The sequence below is a fragment of the Maudiozyma barnettii genome, assembly GCF_903064755.1.
Source record: "Maudiozyma barnettii strain CLIB 1767 genome assembly, contig: KABA2_03, whole genome shotgun sequence".
NCBI lineage: Eukaryota > Fungi > Ascomycota > Saccharomycetes > Saccharomycetales > Saccharomycetaceae > Maudiozyma > Maudiozyma barnettii.
Window position 1 is genome coordinate 283583 of NW_024545240.1, and position 23439 is coordinate 307021.

At 33.9% G+C, this 23439-nt stretch overlaps 8 protein-coding genes across 8 annotated transcripts; 6 read left to right on the forward strand and 2 right to left on the reverse strand.

Annotated features, from left to right (window-relative positions):
• Positions 1-683: 683 nt before the first annotated feature.
• Positions 684-2477, forward strand: BEM1 (phosphatidylinositol-3-phosphate-binding protein BEM1; the record flags this gene model as incomplete). The annotated part of the gene is made up of 1 exon (XM_041549599.1): positions 684-2477. One exon carries the CDS (start codon positions 684-686, stop codon positions 2475-2477), a length of 1794 nt encoding a protein of 597 aa, XP_041405533.1.
• A 983-nt stretch (positions 2478-3460) lies between these two features.
• Positions 3461-4153, forward strand: DER1 (derlin; the record flags this gene model as incomplete). Its single annotated transcript, XM_041549600.1, has 1 exon — positions 3461-4153. The coding sequence occupies one exon, from the start codon at positions 3461-3463 to the stop codon at positions 4151-4153; it is 693 nt and encodes a 230-aa protein (XP_041405534.1).
• A 1894-nt stretch (positions 4154-6047) lies between these two features.
• On the forward strand, positions 6048-8570 carry MCM7 (DNA replication licensing factor MCM7; the record flags this gene model as incomplete). Its single annotated transcript, XM_041549601.1, has 1 exon — positions 6048-8570. The coding sequence occupies one exon, from the start codon at positions 6048-6050 to the stop codon at positions 8568-8570; it is 2523 nt and encodes an 840-aa protein (XP_041405535.1).
• Positions 8571-9343: 773 nt separating this feature from the next.
• COS111 (Cos111p) lies at positions 9344-12142 on the forward strand (the record flags this gene model as incomplete). Its single annotated transcript, XM_041549602.1, has 1 exon — positions 9344-12142. One exon carries the CDS (start codon positions 9344-9346, stop codon positions 12140-12142), a length of 2799 nt encoding a protein of 932 aa, XP_041405536.1.
• Positions 12143-12453: 311 nt separating this feature from the next.
• LDH1 (triacylglycerol lipase) lies at positions 12454-13569 on the reverse strand (the record flags this gene model as incomplete). The annotated part of the gene is made up of 1 exon (XM_041549603.1): positions 12454-13569. One exon carries the CDS (start codon positions 13567-13569, stop codon positions 12454-12456), a length of 1116 nt encoding a protein of 371 aa, XP_041405537.1.
• A 568-nt stretch (positions 13570-14137) lies between these two features.
• KTR3 (mannosyltransferase KTR3) lies at positions 14138-15415 on the forward strand (the record flags this gene model as incomplete). Its single annotated transcript, XM_041549604.1, has 1 exon — positions 14138-15415. One exon carries the CDS (start codon positions 14138-14140, stop codon positions 15413-15415), a length of 1278 nt encoding a protein of 425 aa, XP_041405538.1.
• Positions 15416-15951: 536 nt separating this feature from the next.
• On the forward strand, positions 15952-17298 carry FTH1 (Fth1p; the record flags this gene model as incomplete). The annotated part of the gene is made up of 1 exon (XM_041549605.1): positions 15952-17298. One exon carries the CDS (start codon positions 15952-15954, stop codon positions 17296-17298), a length of 1347 nt encoding a protein of 448 aa, XP_041405539.1.
• A 207-nt stretch (positions 17299-17505) lies between these two features.
• Positions 17506-22986, reverse strand: DUR12 (bifunctional urea carboxylase/allophanate hydrolase; the record flags this gene model as incomplete). Its single annotated transcript, XM_041549606.1, has 1 exon — positions 17506-22986. The coding sequence occupies one exon, from the start codon at positions 22984-22986 to the stop codon at positions 17506-17508; it is 5481 nt and encodes a 1826-aa protein (XP_041405540.1).
• Between the last annotated feature and the right edge of the window lie 453 nt (positions 22987-23439).

Sequence of the window (23439 nt, forward strand, 5' to 3'; positions counted from 1 at the left end):
TAAATAAATTACATAAGGTTAATGAAAAAACATCATCGGCAGAAACGATCAAACTCACAACAGTCTGGGAAAGCAAGTTGGCCCTCTGACGGTGACATTTCATCGCAATATGTACAACTTGCCCTTTAATTCTCTGACGTGATGTGATGTAATGTGATGTGGCTAGCAAGGCATATGATAGTTAGCTGAGCCCTCCCACTAAATTCATATAGTTACTGTATTCTTCCGGCGCGTGAAGTGGAAAAATGAGATGTGGAAAATTCAATGCGAGAAATTTGAATCAAAGACGAAAGAGCAGAAATTGCATTCACTTGACAGGATAGCTGGGATGCACAACAGCTGTTCACTTTTGAAGTAATAGTTGACATTATTTTTTTATTGGTAGATGTGATTTATATTTAGAATTAGAGAAAGTGAATTGTGTTAGACGTACTCTTTTATCGTTCATTTGTCGTTTGTGAGTCTATTTGTAACACACAGTGATATATTTCTTCTGTTTGTCATTTATTGTTAAAGTTCTCATAAAGATATTGAGTTTGCAAAAGAGAACTGGTGTAGGGTTTCACAATCAGTTTTGAATAAAGAGAATATTTTATTGAGGAATAATATTGAATATTACTGAGGCAAAAAGAAGATTTTACAAATATATATATATATATATCTAAAATTGAAAAAACAAAAAAATGTTGAAAAACTTTAAATTATCCAAGAGAAATAGTGACTCAAAGGGAAGAATTACCTCTTTAGATATTTCTACTCCAACAAATGTTTCCGACTCGAGTATGGATGCCTCCTTCCATATGAAAAATGGGTCTGGTCTATATGGTACAGAGTCAGCAAAATCTTCAAGTCGATTATCTTCCTCATCGAAAAGATTGTCATCGAAAAGCAAACATTCATCACCTATAAAGGGACCTTCAATAGTTGCGTCTGGCCCCGATAGGGTCATTAAGGCTCTGCATCATTATAATGCAAAGTCAAGTAAAGAATTATCATTTGGTAGAGGTGACTTCTTTTATGTGACTAGTGATAGAGGTGATTGGTATGATGTAACAAATCCTGCTGCAGGAAAGAGTGGATTAGTGCCGAAATCTCTCTTTGAAGTCATAGATAAAAGATCCTCATCTACATCTAGTATGGGTAATACTTCATTGACAGGTTCACAAACTGGAAATAAAAAATTTGGATCTCTTTATGCAATTGTATTATATGATTTTAAAGCTGAAAAATCAGATGAATTGAGTGTACATGTTGGAGAAAATTTATTCATATGTGCTCACCATAACTATGAATGGTTCATTGCTAAACCTATTGGTAGATTAGGTGGTCCAGGTCTAGTCCCCGTTGGGTTTGTAAGTATTATAGACATTGCCACAGGTTATGCAAGTGGTAATGATATTGGAGATGATATTGCATCAGTAAATCTACCAACTGTTCAAGAATGGAAATCTAATGTCGCAAAATATAAAGCCAGTAATATCACTTTGGGACAATTTGAAAGCGATTATAATCAGGATCTTGCCATGTTCGATGATGGTAACAATACAATATCTCAAATGAATGGTGGATTATCAGCATTTGCCTCTGAAGCAGATGATTTAAATACAGATTATTTAACTAATGCTGCAGTTTTGTCGTTCTCCTTCGAAGATGAAAAATATTGGTATGAGGTCAATTGTGAACTATCGAATGGTAGACTTAGAAAATTAAAACGTTCGTATCAGGATTTTTATGATTTACAAGTTCAATTATTAGATAAATTCCCAGCTGAATCTGGTAAATTAAGGGACAAAAATGGACAATGGACGAAAAGAATTGTTCCTTATATACCAGGTCCTGTTCCGTATGTGACAGATTCTATTACACAAAAGAGAATGGATGATTTAGATGTTTATGTGAAAGAATTAATTAAGTTGCCAGAATATATATCAAATTCACCATTAGTGAATCATTTGTTTAATGTTTCAGATAATGGTTTTGATGGGGAATATAGCTCGGAGGTTCCAAGTCAATCTGAGCTTCAAGATATCGATGAAAATAGATCCGAAGATAATTTCAATTCCGAAGGACCAAGACGCGTATTATCATCGAGGAAGAATAGTCGAGCAAGTAGTACTAACAGGAGAATAAAAAATGAGGATAGTACTCTAACCGGTGAAGATATGAAAATGTTCGACAGACTTTCTAAATTATCTCTAAACTCATCAAAACCAAAATCTAGACCACCAAGTGCATTACCACCTGCAATTAAACCAACGAAAATTAAATTTTATTACAAGGATGATATTTTTGCATTGTTATTGAGTCATGACATCAACTTTATTGAATTACGTGAAAAGATCGCACCAAGGGTTGAAAGTGACGATTTCAAATTGTATGTCAAACTTACCGAAGGTGATGCAGAAGAGATTAGGACTGATGCTCAAGTATTACAAATTATTCAAGCTAAACTGAAGATATCTGTTCACGACAGTTGAAGAATTGAATGATGAAGTGGAAGTTATTCCATTCGATATTCTAGAAATATGATTTATTTGTTAAGAATTTTTATCCTATTTTTAACTGATATATTTTATATTGACTATTGGACCACTGGTCGTTTAGACTAAACGTTAGACTTAACGGTTGTGATAGTTCACCTCGGTTAGTAGCGTAAAACTTTTTTTTCTCAGTTGGATAGAGCACGTCTGATGAGATGGACATTTTTAAAAGTGTATATGTATTCTTAATTATTATTATTCTAATATATTGCTATTCATTAATATATAAGACATAGATTGTTTTCATTGTAATGGAAACAATTCATAGTGTAAAAGAGAATTAATAAATATGGTAAGATAATTATTTTTAAAACTTTACAACCAATACCAAAAACTCTGAATGTCTTGCTAAACGTAAATATTAGTACATAGTGATATTTTATTCAACTGTAAAATCATCTCCAGACACACTAACTTTTGATTAATCAGAAAGTTTGTTAACAGTTTTTTACAATGTATGTATATATATATAAGTATAATTAAAACATTATTTTAAACCACGAGTTTCCCAAAGTTGGGTTGTATGGTGGTGAGAAGAATAATTCATGTGTTTTATATTACGAACCAAATAAAACTAAGAAACCTTTTTAAAATATTGTTTATAAAGAAAAAATTGGATATCAGAAACTACGAATTAGATTTGGAAACAAGTGGGCTACTTTATAACTTTGTTTAGCTTCTATTGTTCTATAATGCCAGTCTTTTGTTATATTCATTATGGTAGTACATTCACCGCTTACTTAGATGCGTCTAATAATAATCTTTGAAAAATAAACACCATGCTTATTATTATAAAGGGCCCAACACAGTAAATTGAACACTTGTTAATAAGATAAGCAAAAGAGAATCCATTGTTGATTCAATAATAATCGAAGAAGAGCAATAAGTATAGTGATAAAACTACATTACATTTTTAAACTATGGATGTTATTGCATTGAATATATTTGCAGATGTACCTGTTGTTACAAAATGTTGGACTATAGGTTGCATCACTGTCCTAATATTGACATCATTAAACCTAATCGATCCCGCTAAACTAATATATAGTTATGATTTAGTTTTTAAAAAAGGGCAATACCATCGAATACTCCTGTCTGTATTTAATTATGGTACTTTAACATGGGCTACGATTGGTAATATTTTGGTATCGGCAAATCATCTTTCATACCTCGAATCATCATACAATGAACGTCGCAGATTCATGTGGTTAATTACTTTACTTCTAACATTAATAATTACAATGACTCGATATGTTTTACCGATGTCATCTTTAGGAATGATCCTCCATGAAAATTTAGTGAATTTCCATTTTAAAAAACATGCAGATGAGATGAATGGTGGAGCGGTTGGTGGATTTATAATTGCAACACCACTTTTACCGTATCTGATGTACTTTAACATGTATTTTTCTCAAGGATTATCTCTTTTGGAGATCAGCATAAATTTTTTACCTGCACATCTCGTTTATTATTTAGACGATATTGTAGGTAAATTATATGATATAGATCTAATGAAACCACCTTATGACATGTGGTTGTCCTTTCAAAATTGGAGATTAAATGATAATACAACCAGTGAACATAATGGCAATAATGCTGAAGGGATAAACTAAAGAAGAACAAAATAAACGGGAACTCTGAACTATGAAAGACATTAGAAAATCTACGTTTTTCTTCTTATTGTCCTACTATAAATATATATGTGCATATACTGATCTTCAGACTTTGAATTAAAAAAAAGAATCATCTAAAAGTATTACGAGGACAGTAGATCAAAACAAAAAGCGGCAACATAAATGCGTCATTATTTAATTTTCTTTTATTATTGTGTAGTTATTTAATTATTAAATATAGACATTTTATAAAATAAATTATCCATTTTTGGTTTCACTGTTATTTAGGTATTTTTTTATATTCTATGATAAATTAAACAAACCCATATGAAATATTTGCCCCCATCGGTATATTCTTATGGTAACATCTTCTTTTTTGTGATACATAAGCTGGTAAAGAGAATGGTAAAATAAAACTTAGTGAGACGTACATTACATTCCATTTACCATTCTTTTTTATAGTTATTCCACGATTCTTAAGTAAAGGTAAACCGGTTGCGTACAATGTGGAAATATATTTAAATTTAAGTTGGTTTTGTTTTAATAAAATATTAGATAACATAATTATTTTAGAACTGCGATAATTGGAGATCGTTTATTTATATATGATAATAGTTTTGGTGCTAAATTTGAATTTTAATATTGGCTCATCTAATACCGTAAAAAAATTGATTCATAAGTGAATGAGCATAATTTTCATCAACTTTATATATGACAACGACATTCTCCTTTTTCCTAATCGAAGATAAATTAAGGCATCATCAATTCTTGAAAGTATTTTAGTTTCCTGTAGTAACAAAAAAAAAAAAAATTCCATTTTGCCATGGCAACCTGTTACCGGAGGCACAAAAAAAGTGATTCGCACTTTACTTTTTAGGTAATCGAAATCATAATAAATTAGTAATCCACTCGTAAGACGGTATTGCAAAAAGAGAAAAAGACATAATTGCAGTCGGGAAAGATAGAACAGATTGTAAGATACGAGGGGGGTTGCATACCACGCTAGATGTGTCCGCCTGAATTGTATAGAGTACTATGGTACATAAGTATGCTAGAATACAAAAAAAAGAAAAGATAGAGATATATAAGTAAATATGAAAAGACAACTGAAGTTGCCATGGAGATAAACCTGTTAAAAAAACGAACAAACTGATAATTTACCTCATATGTATTATTATTTTATTAGATAAGAATGGTGGATGGAAATATAAAGCCTAAGTTATTAATAGCTTCCTTTATTAACGTTTGTCCTGTATAAAAGAATACAAACCTTTCAATGGTACTTGATTTGTATCGCATATTTCAAATACTGTATAAAATTGACAAGAATCCAACTTTTTAACAACAATTATGTAGAACATCCTGGTTTATTATATTTAATTGTTGGATGACCTTAATATTTCGAAATACAATCTCAGAGTTCAATCGCATAACGTACTAAGTGATAAAAATCAAGAATCGCCAAACGGGAAAAAAAAGAAAACATCGAGAAATTATATTACCCGATTAGGAATAATTGCGGTTTCGGGGCACCAAGAAGGACTTTTTTTTATATTTTCTTTCATTGGAAGCGTTTTCAGACCTTTTTTGAATAACTTACGTTTACACTTTCTGTTATTAATGTTCTTTTATTCTGATTCAATCCATTTAAATCAATAGCATACTTTTTATTCAAATTCATTCTTAAATTTTTAGCATTAAAATTTAATCCACATTCACCAGTATAATTACTAGTGTTTTTCTTCATTTGGTCAAGATATTCAACTTACAACGGCTACCAAAAGTGAAAAATAACAACAACAACCACTGCCCACATAAAAAGAAAAAAAGTTTAACGTTTAGAGACAACTACAATAAACTTAAATATTACCGTGAATAGATATAACCATTCAAGATGAACGCTGCCTTACCTTCTTTACAATTGAATATCGATTATACAGCTTTAAAGACTGATATTAACGATTTTTTAACTCATTTTAAACAAGATGTTACCACTTTGGAAGAAGAGAATGAAGATGAAGACCTTGATGAAGAAATTGGTAAAGGACCTAAGTATATGAAAATTTTACAAAAAGTAGCAAACAGGGATCTTAACACTATTTTGATTGAATTGGACGATGTTTTACAATTCCAAAATGAAAAATTTATTTCAAACAGTTCTACAAGTAATCTAGATTTAGTTTCTAACATTGAAGAAAATGCCCAACATTTTACAGAATTATTTTCTCGTGTTGTAGATGATGTATTACCTTTACCAACCAAGGAAATCAATTACAAAGATGATGTCTTGGATGTTATATTAACTCAAAGAAGATTAAGAAATGAAAGACTGATATCTGATAGATCAAATGAACTAAGAACAGAACATTCTCTAGGAAATGAAAATGATCCTAACTCTTCTCAATCTCAAGCTTTAAGAGAAATTGCGGAAGATGAGACAGAATTATTCCCAGCAAATTTAACAAGACGTTATTTCTTATATTTTAAACCTCTATCAAAACGTGCTGCTTATCGTCATCACAAAAATGGTATTAAAAGACATACTTCAAAGCCTTTGTCTGTTAGACAAGTGAAAGGTGATTTTATCGGTCAATTGATTACCGTTAGAGGTATTGTCACCAGAGTTTCAGATGTCAAACCAGCAGTAACCGTGATAGCGTATACTTGCGACCAATGTGGGTATGAAGTGTTCCAAGAAGTCAATACTAGAACATTTACTCCTTTGACTGAATGCTCTTCTAGAGAATGTGCTCAAAATCAAACTAGAGGTCAATTATTTATGAGTACAAGAGCCTCTAAATTCAGTGCTTTCCAAGAATGTAAAATCCAAGAATTATCTCAACAAGTTCCAGTTGGTCATATTCCAAGATCTTTAACTATCCATGTAAACGGTGATCTTGTTAGATCATTGACACCTGGTGATACTGTCGATGTAAGCGGTATATTTTTGCCTGCACCTTACACTGGTTTCAGAGCTTTAAAGGCTGGTTTATTAACCGAGACATATTTGGAAGCTCAATTTGTTCGTCAACATAAGAAGAAATTTGGTTCTTTTGCCCTAACACCAGAAGCTGAGGCTCGTGTTGCTAATATTGTTTCTGAAGGTGACGTTTACAACAGATTAGCCAAATCTATTGCTCCTGAAATTTATGGTAACTTAGATGTTAAAAAGGCCCTATTGCTATTATTAGTTGGTGGTGTTGATAAACGTGTTGGTGATGGTATGAAGATTAGAGGTGATATTAATGTTTGTTTAATGGGTGATCCCGGTGTTGCTAAATCTCAATTATTGAAGTCTATTTGTAAGATTACTCCAAGAGGTGTTTATACTACTGGTAAAGGTTCTTCAGGTGTTGGTTTGACAGCTGCTGTGATGAGAGATCCTGTGACTGACGAGATGATCTTAGAAGGTGGTGCTTTAGTTCTTTCAGATAATGGTATCTGTTGTATTGATGAATTTGATAAGATGGATGAAAGTGATAGAACTGCTATTCATGAAGTCATGGAACAACAAACTATATCCATTTCTAAAGCTGGTATTAATACCACCCTGAACGCTAGAGCCTCTATTTTAGCTGCAGCTAATCCTGTATATGGTAGATATAATCCAAGATTATCACCATTAGAAAATATTAACTTACCTGCTGCATTATTATCTAGATTTGATATCATGTTTTTAATGTTAGATACTCCAGAGAGAGAAAGTGATGAAAAACTTGCAGAACATGTTGCTTATGTCCATATGCATAATAAGCAACCTGATTTAGATTTTGAACCTGTGGATTCTTCAATAATGCGTGAATTCATTGCATTTGCAAAGACTATGCGTCCAATCCTAAGTAGTGACGTTAATGAATATGTGGTCCAAGCCTATATCCGTTTAAGACAGGATTCTAAACGTGAAATGGACTCCAAATTTTCGTTTGGTCAGGCCACGCCGAGAACATTACTAGGTATAATTAGAATGTCTCAAGCATTAGCCAAATTAAGATTAGCATCAACTGTTGATATTGAAGATGTTGAAGAGGCTTTAAGATTATTACGTGTGTCCAAGGAATCGTTATATCAAGAAAAACGTCAAAACCGTGAGGATGAAAACCCAACCACTAAGATCTTCACTATCATTAAGAAATTGTCTCAAGATAATGCTAATATTCCAGGCCGTGAAAGCAATGCATTATCATATGACAGTATCATGAAGACTGTAAGATCCAGAGGTTTTACCATGTTACAATTGACCAACTGTATCCAAGAGTACAGTTATTTGAACGTCTGGCATCTAATTAACGACGGTACTATCTTGAAGTTTGTCGATGATGAGACTTTAGAACCCCAAACACAGGAGAGATCTCCATTAGGGAACGCACCTGTGCTCGCTGCCACCTCAGCCGAAGACGTAGATCAAGATATGGAGTGAAGAACTTAAAGTAAACGTATTCGATAGTAGCACCCAGGTCTAACTCAAAGCATTGAGCATCAGCAATGTTATCGACTCTTCCTCTCCCTCTCCCCCCCTCTGTTTGCCCCCCACCCACAGCCATGGCTGAGTGAGACGTACATGCTGCCACAAAGACACCCCATCTGCTGGCCACTCGCATGTCAATTTGTAATATAAGCATCTAAATAATAAAAAACAACTCAAGTACATAACCTCTCTTCTATTACCGCCAACGTCGGCCGGACGGTCTCGGCCGAATTCTCCTTGTTTTTCCCGAGAGAAAGCACCCGAGACACCGAGCCACCCAGAGAAAACTCCGTGGGAAACACCTTATCGGTGCGGGGTACATTGGCAAGGGTACCTCCGTTCTACGACTGTTTGTGGGTGGAAGGAAAGAAAATGTCTCTTTCTATTTCTGTCTCCGGACCACAGAAATACCCGGAGACACACACGCACACACTGAAAAAAAAGTTTTCCTGGTGGGGTTTCGGAATCAAGCAGTATAGAAGGAGAATACCTCCATATGGTTAGATAAACTGATATCTCCAAGGTACATGCAGGTATATATATATACTGGGATAGGGAGGACGTGGTTTGGCTAAAAAGTTTTTTCTTTGGTTAATTCGACGAACCAAGTTGATTCTTAAATTCTCAGTTTCCGGTTAGTACCTCATTAGGGAGAAAAGATATAGAACATTGGAGTAACTTCCCAAGGAAATCAAAAAAAGGCAAAGAAAAAAAAAGAGAAGAAAATGGCGTGGGGAAGTTCGAGCAAGTTGCAGAAGGTGAATATCGTGAGCAATAATTACTCTAGGTATGGGACCTCAGTATACAATAAATTGTACTCTGATTCTCCTAACACCAAGAAAGAGAACATCACTAGGACGAGTTCATCATCATATAAACATGGTACTGTGAGTAAAGATGCTGGTATTAGTAGTACTAAAAGTACTGGTGCTACTAGAAATATGGCAACTTCAACTATTCCTGACAACTATCTAGAGCCAAAAAACGACAGTAACAAAAACATAAATAATGATGCTGAGACTGATTCTGTAAGGAAATCTAAATCTAAATCAAAGATGAGATCAAAATATAAATCATTAATTACATCGTCTTCAAGGAAGATAAAGAGTAAATTGAGAGACTCTTCCTCTGATTCGTTTTCAATTTTTTCTTCGAAATCACATAATAGTATAAAGAAAAATAGACGTAGGTCAGTATCGTCATCTATGAAAAATCAACAACAAGGTTGTTTCGTGGAATTGTTCCCTGTGGTATTCCCAGAGATATTGGCAGATATCAATGAATTACCTTCTGAGATTCTAACCCATATCATGTCGATGACCTTTGTTTCAACTCAGGATATCTTATCTTTAACTTTAGTCTCAAGAAAATTTAATGCTGCTGCTAAATTAGTATTGTATAAGAACCCAGAATTTACTTCAACTTATAGGGTTGCACAGTTCGTTACATCATTAAGATTACATCCAGATAATGGGAAATATGTTCGTTCTTTAGATTTGTCTCATTTAAAGAATGGGATCATTCCTAAAATTATTAATAACAACAATAACGACACCGAATCGAAAGAGAATAGTCCACCTCCATCACAAATCGTAGGACCTGACTATTTTGATGATAATATTGCCTTTGCTGGCTGGAGGGATTGGAGACATAAAAACGAATCCCCAGCGTTAAACAGTTATAATTTAAAGAGAGCAATTTCAAGACCTTCATCAATTTCATCTATGGCATCCTCATCTGCAACATCGGTCGCTACTAATGGCAATTATTCAATTGGATTTATTGATAATGACAAATCTCCAGGATCTCGTGGGAGAACAAGATCGTCAAGTTCTGTAAGTTCCATTACAAGTAGTATAATGTCTACTTTCCAAAATAATTCTCATGTCTCCTTGACATCTGCTAATTCTAACCCTTCTACGAGATCTTCATCAAGAAACAGAAGTAGCTCTATTGTATCATCTTCGAGACAAAGAGCAAATTCGGTGGTTTCATCCAATGGGAATATTAGTCAAACAAAAACACCATTAACTAATGACAAATCGTTAAATAAAAACTCCAATTCGATGAATTCTATTTCAAAATGGTACAATATGAAACTGAGACCCAAACACAGAAGAGCAGGTTCTTCTTCATCTGCTGCAATTATAGCTAGAAAGGAGAGAACTCCACCACCTACGGTACTAACACCTGCTGAGACAACAATATCAACCATAACACCTTCATCAACTGCATTAGCTGGATCCATCCAAGATTCTCCTTCAATGGGGAATGGTATCTTGCAAAAAGAGTCTGATCAATCTTCATCGTCACCTTCACAAAACAATAATCCCTCGATTTCATTTTTATTAGAAAAACCATTGAAATCACGTCATCCATATACCAGTAGAACATTATTGAAATACGCTCCTTATCGTGATTTACCATTGGGGTATATCCTACATATATTGAACAATTGTCCTAATTTGGAAGATATTAACTTATCTAATATTGTTTTATTCAATGATTTTAAAGTGATCAATTGTACACCCGTAAGAAAGATTAGTTCTTTATTATTACCTGCGGTTAGAGAGTCTGAAATAGCTTCTTCGGCAGAGGATTCTCTTGAAGTGGTTTATATGACTGATTCTAATAAGAATATTGAAACTTATGATCAAGTCAATGATGATGGTTCAATTATTGAACATAGAAGAAATTCGAGTGTTACAATTAATAGTTCGTGGTATACTTCAGCTACTACAAAGCCTGATGATTACCCTAAACCAATCGATTCAAAGACAAAAAACAGAGAAGGCATCAGACGTCAATCTAAGAATAGAGATCAATTAATGAAATTAAATCCATCCACTATATTTGAAAGTTTATTAGATATTAATAAATATAGTTCTTTGAAAACTGTGCGTATGGATGGTAGTGTCTGGTGTAGACAAAACATGGTTAAGTACTTTATACTAGGTACTTTTGCCAATAATGATAAAAGATGTGATTATGAGAATAAATCAATGTCCCTAAGTTTCTTAAAATCTGGTATGAATAGAAACTTCCCTTGGTCATGTAAAGGTAACCTACATGATGTGACCACTATCATTGTTCTTGACGAAATATTAAAGATGGATGACTTCCAATTAGAAGAGTTATATAGAATCAAAACTGAAAAATATTATGAAGCTATGATGAAAACTCATGATGTTTCGATTTTAGAGACATCAAACATTTTACCAATTAAATATGGTAATACAGAAGAGGAAACAAACCATATTAATTTTAGGCTGACTATCATTAAAAGTGACCGTCCAACAACTTATAAGATCTCGAGAGTTACCTCTCAAAATGTCTCCATAAGTGTTAGACTCTGTAAGGATGAAAACTTCAACAGGGTTACATCACGGAACGAACATTTACCAAAGGATCCAATTCAAAGAATTGATCGTTTAACACACGCATTGATCGCTAGAGTTTGGGAATTGAGAAATACTGAGTTGAGAAGAAATATTGGAGAAAATAATTACTATAGAGGTGATTAAGACAAACATACAAAAATCATATTATTAATTACAACCCAAAGTATTCAGCATTCCAATAACTAAGATAACGCCATATATTGGTAAGCTATTTAAGACAAGAAAGAAAACAAAAAAGTACAAAAAATTACAAAAAATAACTACTCCCCACCATTAATACATATTTTAATTCCATTTTATACATAAACTTATGACCTATGACTGCATTTAATACAATAAACTTTTTTTTTAATTACTGCGAAATCTATAAGCCACCAAACTGAATATATATATATGTAGATAACTAGCTAGTGAGTAGCAATACCTTCTTTTAGTTATACTTGTTTCAAGACATCCTTAAGAAATATCTTACATATTTTTTCTGGACAATCAAAACAAATATTATGGGAACAACTTTCAATAATCTCCAATCTCTTGTCATTGACAATTGGTAGAGTATCGAAAAACATTTGAATGTCAGATATCGGCGTTATTGCATCCTGATTTCCACCGATAATCAATAATTTAATCGAGGAATTCAAACTTTGAGATTTTATTAAATCATCCAAATTCCCCCAATCTATCTGTTCCCAACCCCTTAAATAACCAACTATACTTTTACTTTTAATTTGAATATTATTTTGATATTGCCATAACTTCCTATATTGTAAATCAATATTATCATGTGAATTATTATGGAAGAAATCCCTAATACCAGAGCTTTTTAATCCTCTACTTTGATCGAAACGTGTTCTATAATAATCGAAAGCAGATGGAAATACAGATAAAGCGTATAACCCTAATTGAGTAACAGAATAACCTTTTCGTAATTGTGGAATATATACTTTAGGTGGGGATAGTAGAATCAGAGATCGTAAGTGAAAATCTGCAATATATTTTTGGAAGTAATGTAAAGATATATAGCAACCCATTGAATGTCCTATAACGTTGAATTTAATATTGGATTTCTTTTTGTTACTATCTTGCAATATTTTAATCAATGTTTCGTGAACCACATCGACTATAGTACCCATAGAATAATCAACATATTCTTCGCTTTTCCCAAATCCTGGAAGATCAATAGCGATGAAATACCTATTACAGAGATCATCCAATCTGAGTATTGGTTCAAATTGTTCTAAATTTCCTCCCAATCCATGAATAAAGAAGTCGATCTCCGTATCTTCATCATCAGTATCAAATATCCTTGAGAGATTATGATTTACCCTAATTTGAATATTACGAATAGTCACAAAAGACTCATGTTCCATTATAAATCTAGTTCTGAAATCGTTTACAGAGGCAGATACTTGTCTTGCTAACTGAGGTCCATCTGTATATGACTCAACAATATCGTGAACACTTTTCCCTGATATTGGTTGCCCATCTAGAGAACAGGCATATTGTATAATATCCAATTTTTGCAAATTATCCTCAGAAGACTCAATCATTAATTCTTTTCACGCTATGTAAAAATTATGCATACAAACCTTATCAAAAACACCTCCCAATGAAGAACAGCCAGTTAAATCATTTACCATTTACCAATTAGTTGTATAAAACATGATCAATGAGATATTGAGGGTCCTGTTTCCGTTTATTCCAGCTCATTCTTAACTAGTCGCTGCCACAACACGATACTGAAAAATTCTCGCCTTTTTTACAGTGTGACAACAAACTGAGCCATCAATTGTTCAATGAAACAGTACATATTTCAAGAGTAGTTTGGCTATTGAAGTCTCATATCAAAGGGTGACAGTCACGTCAGAGCAGTCTGGGAGGTGCACACATATATATAATTACTACTCTCTACAAAAAGTGATATCTTTGCTATACACTATTACGAAGGAACTTCTTTTTTTGGTAGTATAAATTTGCATTGAAAGTTGGCAAGAGTCGAAGTTCAAGTTGTTATTTTCTATAGCTTCGTGTGTGACATATAAAAAGAAGAATACGTAAAAGGAAATTATTCAATTCTATCAAGTCAGGACTGTACGTTATTTGTAATATTATAATAAAATGGGTAATCCAAATTTAGAACACAAGAAAAGATTAATGCCCAAGTCGGCGATTTTGGTTAGGAAATACCAGAAGGGAATCAGAGTTTCCTTCATTGGTTTCGTAATAATGTTAACTTTAGTGTTTTTATTACACACTCCATCACCAACACATAATCAAGTGGCCAATAGTTTCAATAACATGCCTTTGGTTCAAAATTCGTTTGACTCAAGTCCTATAAATGCTGCTAGACTATCTGACGACTATTTAGTTCCTTTCACTGACAAATCTCAAGGTGTTACACAACCTCTTGATGATGGTATTAAGGTTAGAGCGGCCATGGTTACTCTTGCAAGAAATGCTGACCTTTGGGAGCTTGTGAAGACTATTAGACACGTAGAAGATCGTTTTAACAACAGATATCATTACGATTGGGTATTTTTAAACGATAAACCATTCTCTGATGAATTTAAGAAAGTGACAAGTGCTTTAATTTCAGGGAAAGTTAAGTATGGTGTGATTCCTAAGGAACATTGGTCAATTCCTTCATTTATTGATATGAAGAAGTACGAAAAGGCCAAAAAAGAGTTTCAAGAGCTTGATGTACCTTATGGTACTTCAACCCCATATAGACATATGTGCCGTTATCAATCTGGGTTTTTCTGGCAAAGTGAATTATTAGACGAGTATGAATACTATTGGAGAGTTGATACTGATATTACCATTTTCTGTGATATCCAATACGATCTTTTCAAATTCATGAAGGTGAATAATAAGAAATATGGGTTTATATTATCTGTCAGTGAATATGAACAAACCATTCGTTCTCTATGGAAAACTGTTAAACAATTTGCAAACAAATTCCCCAACTACATTGCCAAGGATAATTTAATGGGCTTTGTATCAAATGATGGTGGCGACACATACAATATGTGTCATTTCTGGAGTAACTTTGAGATCGTCTCTCTTGATTTCTACAGATCAGATGCCTACAGAAAATATTTTGAATACCTTGATAACAGTGGTGGGTTTTTCTATGAAAGATGGGGTGATGCACCAGTCCACTCGATTGCTGCTGCATTGTTATTAGATAAATCTGAACTTCATTTCTTTGATGGGTTAGGATTCCATCATCCAGATTTTTACTCTTGTCCAATCGAAGAACCTATCAGATTACAAAACAAATGTACTTGTGACCCAGAAACAGACAATACATGGCTAGATTATTATTTCTGTACAAGAAATTATTTCAATGCCGCTGGCTACAAGATGCCACCTGGTATCGATAAGAAGAAATAATGATAACACGGAGCAAACCTCTATTCAAGTTTAGGAAAAATTCGACTGTATAATACTTGATGTACAACTATTTATATATTTATATATATAAATATATATATCTGCATAGATTATAATGTGAGGCATAGTACCTTTTAGTTATCGCTACCTTCCTCCTCCAAGAACAACAGTTAAACTATGTTGTCACCATCAAAGCAAAATATTCAAATACACCGAATTATACTATTAATTCATGGCGTTCCTCTCTTTTATTTGGGTTTTTAGTTACAAATTAAGATGTTTCTCATATATATTTTGTCTTTTGCTGAACAGGAAGAAGTTTTATTAAGTGAAAGAAAGAGAGGGCGCGAGGTTAGAGACAAAGGGATGCTTTAAAAATTGCACCTGGGTCCTTTCAACGAAATAACTAACATTACCACAAGAATAAGAAGAAGAGGAAGAAGAATAAAAAGAATAAGAATAGTATAATATTCTATATCAGCTAAACTACGCTATTAAAAATATATCATATTTTGCTAGAAATTAGTTTATTGAAGATGAGGTTTGAAGATTATTTCTCATTTCAAATTTTCTTCATCTTTTTAAGGGAGTCCTTGGAAATTGTAATTATTGTTTCCATTCTACTAACCATAGTCAGACAAGCACTCTCAGTGAATGACAAGAACTCAATCCAGAATGAAACCGATATAAATAATACTGATGTAAGTGTAGGATCTTCGCAACTATCTACAAATCCAGAGACAGCTCCGATGATTGATAACCACTTAACGATAGAAGAAGAAGAAGAAGAATTTGAAACTGCAAACACAGAAAGTCAAGATATTCAACCTGGTGATTCATCCAAACTTTATTCAAAATTAAAGATTCAAATTATTTCGGGTGGTGCACTAGGTTTGTTGTTATGTTTACTGATCGGTGGTTCCTTCATCACAATCTTCTATCATATTGGATCTGATCTTTGGTCATTAAGTGAACATTATTACGAAGGTATCCTAAGTATTGTTGCTTCTGTCATTATATCAGTTATGGGATTATTCTTTTTGAGGATGGGTAAACTTAGGGAGAAATTTAGAATTAAATTGGCATCCATCATTTACTCTGACCGTGGGAAAATGTTCAAGGATAATGCAGATAATGCAGTTAAATTTAGTGAAAAATATGCCTTTTTCATATTACCATTTGTTACAACATTAAGAGAAGGACTTGAAGCTGTTGTATTTATTGGTGGTGTTGGTATTGATCAACCATTAACCTCAATCCCATTATCCATGCTTTTAGCTGTTTGTGTTAGTGGTATCTTTGGTTACTATTTTTTCAAATATTCCAGTTCTTTGTCTTTGAAAATTTGTTTAGTAGTAACTACTTGTTTTCTGTATCTAATTGCATCTGGGTTATTTTCTAAAGGTGTATGGCAGCTAGAAGTGCAAGACTATGTTAATAAATGTAACGGCCAAGATATGACTGAAATAGGTAATGGTCCGGGTTCTTATGATATAGTACGTTCCATATGGCATGTAAATTGTTGTAATGGTGAAAAAGATGGTGGATGGATGATCCTGACTGCCATTTTTGGATGGACTAATAGTGCGACATATGGCTCTGTTATCAGTTATAACATATATTGGTTAGTATTGATCGGTGCATTAAAATTGTTAATAGTTGAAGAACAACACGGTTATATCCCTTTCTTACCAGTGAAATTTCAAAAGAAGAGAATCTTAAAGAGAATGGCCATTTCAAAAGCATCCATCAATTTGAGACAAAATACAAATAGTATTTATCAACCACCAAGTACAGATTCTACAAGAACTTCAAAAGATAGTGAAACTCCACTAATTGAACATGGAAATAATAATGCTGGATTTGCTCATGGTGCCACATAGACTATCGTCTCAAAATGTTACTTCATTTTTCTGTCTCTGAAATATGCACAATGTAAATAACACCACATAACATACTATTAAGGAAGTAATATTAATATTCATAAAAAAACAATACAATTGAATGGAAAAAATCTTGAATTTTTAATAATAAGAACATATTTTTTTGTTAGTTTAATAGTATACATTAAATAGATAAATAAAAAGTAATTAGCATGATTCAATGATTACAACTGGATCTCCAGAATTTACAATGTCACCATTCTCGTGGAAAACTCTAAGAACTTTACCAGCTGTTGTTGCAGCGACTATCATTTCTGTTTTCATGGCTTCAATAATAATCAATGCCTCGCCTTCCTTTACATAATCGCCAGAAGAGACGACATTTTTCCAAAAACGACCAGCAAATTCAGAGTATACCAATTGTGTGTTTTCAGGGAATTCTTCTACCGGTATTATTTTCTTGTCTCCAGATTTCTTAACTTCCATATCGGATCCCTCAATTAATTTAATAAATTTTTCTTTTAAGCCAGAATCTTGACTTTGTTGAAATATGTGAATGGAATCTTTATTTTCTTCAATCCAATTTAGGTATTCACGATGATCAAATAATGTTTCTTCGATTTGGACATCAAATTTACCATTTTCCCAGTCACGAGTATCACTATCCAGTCTAGCTTCATTAACCTCATAAAATTCAATTTGATCAAAAGGTGAGACTAACCATGGATGGGAAGTATGTTTCTCTAAAGATAGTTTATCCCATATAGGAATGGTCCTACCAACTAACTGATAACCACCAGGACTTGAAGCGGCGTAAATGCACATATACATACCACCAAGACCCACCAAACCTTTTTCAGTATAACTTCTTGACGGGTTATATTTGCTTCCTAGGAATCTTTGTCTTGGATCAAGTGGAACAGCACATGGAGATCCTAAAAATACATCACCTAAACCCAATACCATAAATCTTGCTGAGAATACCATATCATGTACATCTTTGCGATCAATATTATTAACACCTGCAATAAAATCGACATTATTAGGTAACCATGGGCCTGTAGATCTAATAGTTTCTTTGTATCTTGTCACACATTCGAGTGTCTTCGAATCCTCAAATGTTACTGGTAATTTAAAAACCTTGGATTCAACTTTCCAATTCTCATCAAAGTTTATTTCGTCTTCATAAGCAATTAATATTTCTAGAAGAACTTGTTGTGACATTTTGTAACCATCAAATTCGATTAGGACCGATCTGACACCTTGAGACATCTCAATTATGCCGACAGTTTTGTATTTCTCAATTAATTTAATTAGAGAATGAATTCTGTAGGACAAATTTAAGTCCATACTTATTTCACCATATTCAACCAAAACATATCTATCGCCAGCTTGTCTATAAGTAACCTTAGGATTTGTAGCTGTTATTCCTTCTATGACGTATAATACGGGATCTTCGTAGGCTGATAGAATCAAATTTTCATCCAACACCTCTAATAAACCATCATTAAATTCATTGATTGCAATATCCTGTGATTTTTGGAGACTCCTAGCGGAATCGTAAGAAATCGGAACAAATCGGATTTGATCACCTTGTTTTACTTGACCAACCTTCCACAGTTCACCTTCTGGAATAACAGCCGCACACACGAAACCTCCTAAAGATGGACCATCACATGTGATGATAACAGGTTCATCTCCAGTAAAATTAATAGCACCTAGAGAATAAACATAATCGTGAGCATTAGAGGGATGCAAACCACCTTCCCCACCGTCAGTTCTAGACCACTTAGGTTTTGGACCAATTAATCTAACACCAAATCTATTAGAGTTGTAATGCACCTCAAATTTCTCATTCAAGAACTCCTTAATGTATTCCTCTTTAAAAATATCCGGCGAACCATGTGGTCCACAAGTAACACCAATAGTCCAATTCTTTGTACTGATTTTTGGAATTAAAGATAATGGAGCGGCCTCAGCATCACATAGTGCAATTGACGGTTGTAAGAATAATACATCACCCGTTTTCAAAACTCTTCCATTATTACCACCAAATTCACCTAGTGTGAACGTTGATTTAGAGCCCAAATACTTTGGTACATCTATTGAGCCTCTGATAGCTAAGTAAGATCTGCAACCACTTTGTAACTTACCAATAGCTAATGTATCACCAGCTTTGATATTGGTTGGCTTAAATTGTTCAATTTTTTCACCATTTAGTATAGGTTGGCAGAATCCACCTGCAATTGCAATAATAGTATCCGTATTAAATTTTATGGTTGGACCAGTCAACGTAATTTCTATACCAGCTTCATCTTGATTATTACCAACGATACGGTTTGCTAACCTAAAAGAGTAACTATCCATTGGACCAGAAGGAGGAACACCGATTCTCCAGTAACCTTTCCTACCAGGATAACCTTGAATAGAAGTGTGAGCACCAGGTAAAATAATTTCGAAAGATCCAGAATCGTAGGTGTAAGAATTCAATGTACTTGTACAGAGAGCAACATTTTCAAACATAGAAGATGAAGCAATTGATCTTAGGTATCCAATATTAGTGACACATCCGTAAACTTTAGTCTCCTGCAAAGCCTTATTCAAATTACTCAATGCTTCAGAACGATCTTTCCCGTAAACTATAATTTTTGCAATTAAAGGATCGTACTCAGACGAAACAATGGTTCCCTTTTTGACCCAAGTATCAACTCTTGCCCATTTCGGAAATTCAATATCCACAATTTGCCCAGGGGAAGGTCTAAAATCTTTGACTGGATTTTCAGCATATAAACGAGCCTCCATTGATGCACCAGACAAGCTGACATTTAATTTAGAAAAGTCTGGTGGATCGTCCGCCGCAATTTTTATCATCATTTCAACTAAGTCCAGACCAGTTACCATTTCTGTCACTGGATGTTCAACCTGTAATCTTGTATTGACCTCTAGGAAGTAAAATGTTTCAGATTTCTCATCATATATAAATTCAACTGTACCTGCAGTTTTATATTTCAATTGGCAAGCAAGGCTCTCAGCAGCCATCTTTAGGTCCTTTCTAGTTTTTTCTGATAGATTAGGAGCTGGTGTTTCCTCAATTACCTTCTGATTACGTCGTTGTAATGAACAGTCTCTTTCACCCAAAGCAATTGCGTTACCACAACCGTCACCCATGATTTGAATTTCGACATGTCTTGCATTTTCAATAAACTTCTCTAAGAAAACACCTGCATTTCCGAAATATGATTTACCTTGATGTTGTACAGTAGCAAAAACACTTTTTAGTTCTTCTTCAGAATCCACTCTTTTAAGACCGATACCACCTCCACCTGCTGTAGACTTAACCATAATAGGATAGCCAATTGTTCTAGCAACTTGAACAGCTTTATCAAGCTCAGAGATTAATGGTGATCCAGGAACTAAGGGAACACCTGCATCTTCAGCTATCTCTCTAGCAGAGTGCTTTAAACCCAGCTGCCTAATAATATCACCCGAAGGCCCGACAAATACGATACCTTCCTGTTCACATCTATCAGCAAAGTCAGCATTTTCGGATAAGAAACCATAGCCAGGTATAATTGCATCTGCATTATATTCTTTGGCACCTTTTATAACCTTTTCAATATCTAAATATGTTTCGCTAGCGGTAGAACCATGTAATGGTATAGAAATATCTGCATCTTCAACATGTTGTGAATATTCATCCGGATCAGAATAAATCGCGATCGATGTAATATCTAATTTCCTCAACGTACTAATAATTCTTACAGCTATTTCACCTCTATTAGCGATTAATACTCTTTCAAAAGGTTTAACTGACTTTGTTTCTTCTTTGTTCAAGTGTTCAATATAGGCCTTAAAACCACCATATAGCGTAATATCCACAGATCCTTCTGCGTCATAACCAAATTCCTCACAAATAAAAGACTTTATCCACTCACCATTTTCAAGCTCAACAGAACCAATACCAAGTGGTTCAGGAACCATGGCAATAAATTGTCCAAATAATTCTGTTGGAACTGCATAAATTTCTAACGCAATAGATGAAGAGCCTGGCGTATTTTCAGCAACACGTCTCAAACCAGGTTTCAATATTGGTCCGTTTCTAGGTAGTGCATACAACTTGTAGTTTCTAGAAGTCTTCGTTTCAGAAATAAATGTTGCATTAACCTTCTCTAATTGCCAATGTAGCGGTAAATCCTTTAAATGAGCACCAATAACAGCCAATTTAATATAATCGGATTTATCTGAACTAATCATAGGACCTTGCAAATTAGACATCGCTCTACTGGTTTCTTTCGTAGTAAAGATACCTTGTGGCCTATTTGGAGTTGGGAATAATTGTTTTAGATATCTCTCTGCCAGCTCTAATAGAGCATAATCACTAAATTTCTTACCTAATAATGTGATACCATTTGGTAAACCGTCTGGTCTAAAACCAGCTGGAACAGCCAACGCAGCCAAATCAGCCAAATTAACAAAATTTGTCCAAGTACCTTGTCTCGAGTTGACTAGTATTGGTTCATTTTCGATGTCTTTCAAAGTTGGATTCAAAGGACAAGTTGGAACGCAAACAACATCAATTCCTTGTAATAAAGTTTGAATAGATTGTAAGATTTTATTACGCTTATATTCATATTTGAAAAAATCTGTAGCTCTAAAAGGTTCACCTCCTTTAATAATTTCAGTGACTGTTGGATCCAACGTTTCGACTGGTGGATTAGATTCCAAAAAACGACCTACTGCTTGATAACGTTCAGCGACCCATGGTCCTTCATATAAACAACGAGCCAGATCAAGTAGTGGTTCCAAGTCTAGAATCTTAATATTAGCACCTGTCTTTTTTAAAATTTCAATTGCATTTCGATAAAGTTTCGGGTTTTCAACTTCCCCATACCATGGAATATCCTTTGGAATAGCAATAGTAACATTTGTACCAAATTTTCTTAATGGATTTGATGGGAAAGGTCTCGAGTACTCATCATTTTCAGCATCTGGTTTACATAAAATCTTGAAACAAAGTTCGGCGTCTGGTAAGTTCAAAGAGAAAATAGACACACAATCTAAGGATTTACAAGCTGGAACGACACCATTACATGAGAAGATACCTTTACTTGGTTTTAAACCAATCAGGTTGTTTAAAGCTGCAGGAACACGACCAGAACCGGCAGTATCAGTTCCAAGAGCAATAGGTACGATCCCTGTAGCGACTACTTTAGCAGAACCAGCAGAAGAACCCCCAGATACGTATTCATTATTGAACGCACATGTTACTTTACCATATGGAGACCTTGTACCAACTAGACCTGTAGCAAACTGATCTAGATTGGTCTTACCAATGATAATTGCGCCTGCATCTCTTAGAAGACGAACAACTGTGGCATCCTTCTTTGGATGATAACTGTAAGATGGACAAGCAGCAGTAGTGGCAAACCCACGAGCATCAATGTTATCCTTGATAGCCACAGGAACACCGAATAAAGGTAAAGATTCGTGATCATCTCTTGTTTGTAATACCATCCATTGTTTTCTTAAATTTTCCACTGAGACGATTGAAATCCAGGCTGTATCTTCTGGGGCAACCTTTTGAGATTTAATTAGAGCTAATAAAGTCGAATAAGAGTTTGTAGGAGTCGAAGATTGATGGAAAGTAACCCAATCGGCAGCTGTCCAACCTAAAGTGTCTGGACTCATAATAATATAATATGTATTTTTTGCTACTTTACTGTTCTTTAGAAAAATGTAACTAACTTATAGTAAGCAAGTATCACAGGATGAAAAGATAAAAGAAGTTAAGCTGGAGCAGTATGTATCATACATTAAAATAAAACATATCACATCCAAGTATGTTGATGTTCTTATATAATAACCAATATTACCTTTACAGAAGATATCATTTTACTAGAGTACAATAAAGTGGACTAGTGTCTGTTAGTTTAATCCATCTAAAAAGATTGATAACATAGAAGATTTAGGTCATATCCCTAACATACAGCCTATGAAAAACCCAAACCACCACATATATTGCAGTTGCCACTAAACTATACCTTTATCAAAATGGAATACCATTAGTTAAATGTGTTTGATAAGAAGAAACCTTAAACTACCAGCCCTTTCTCAATTGAAATTCGCGTTCATTATGATCCT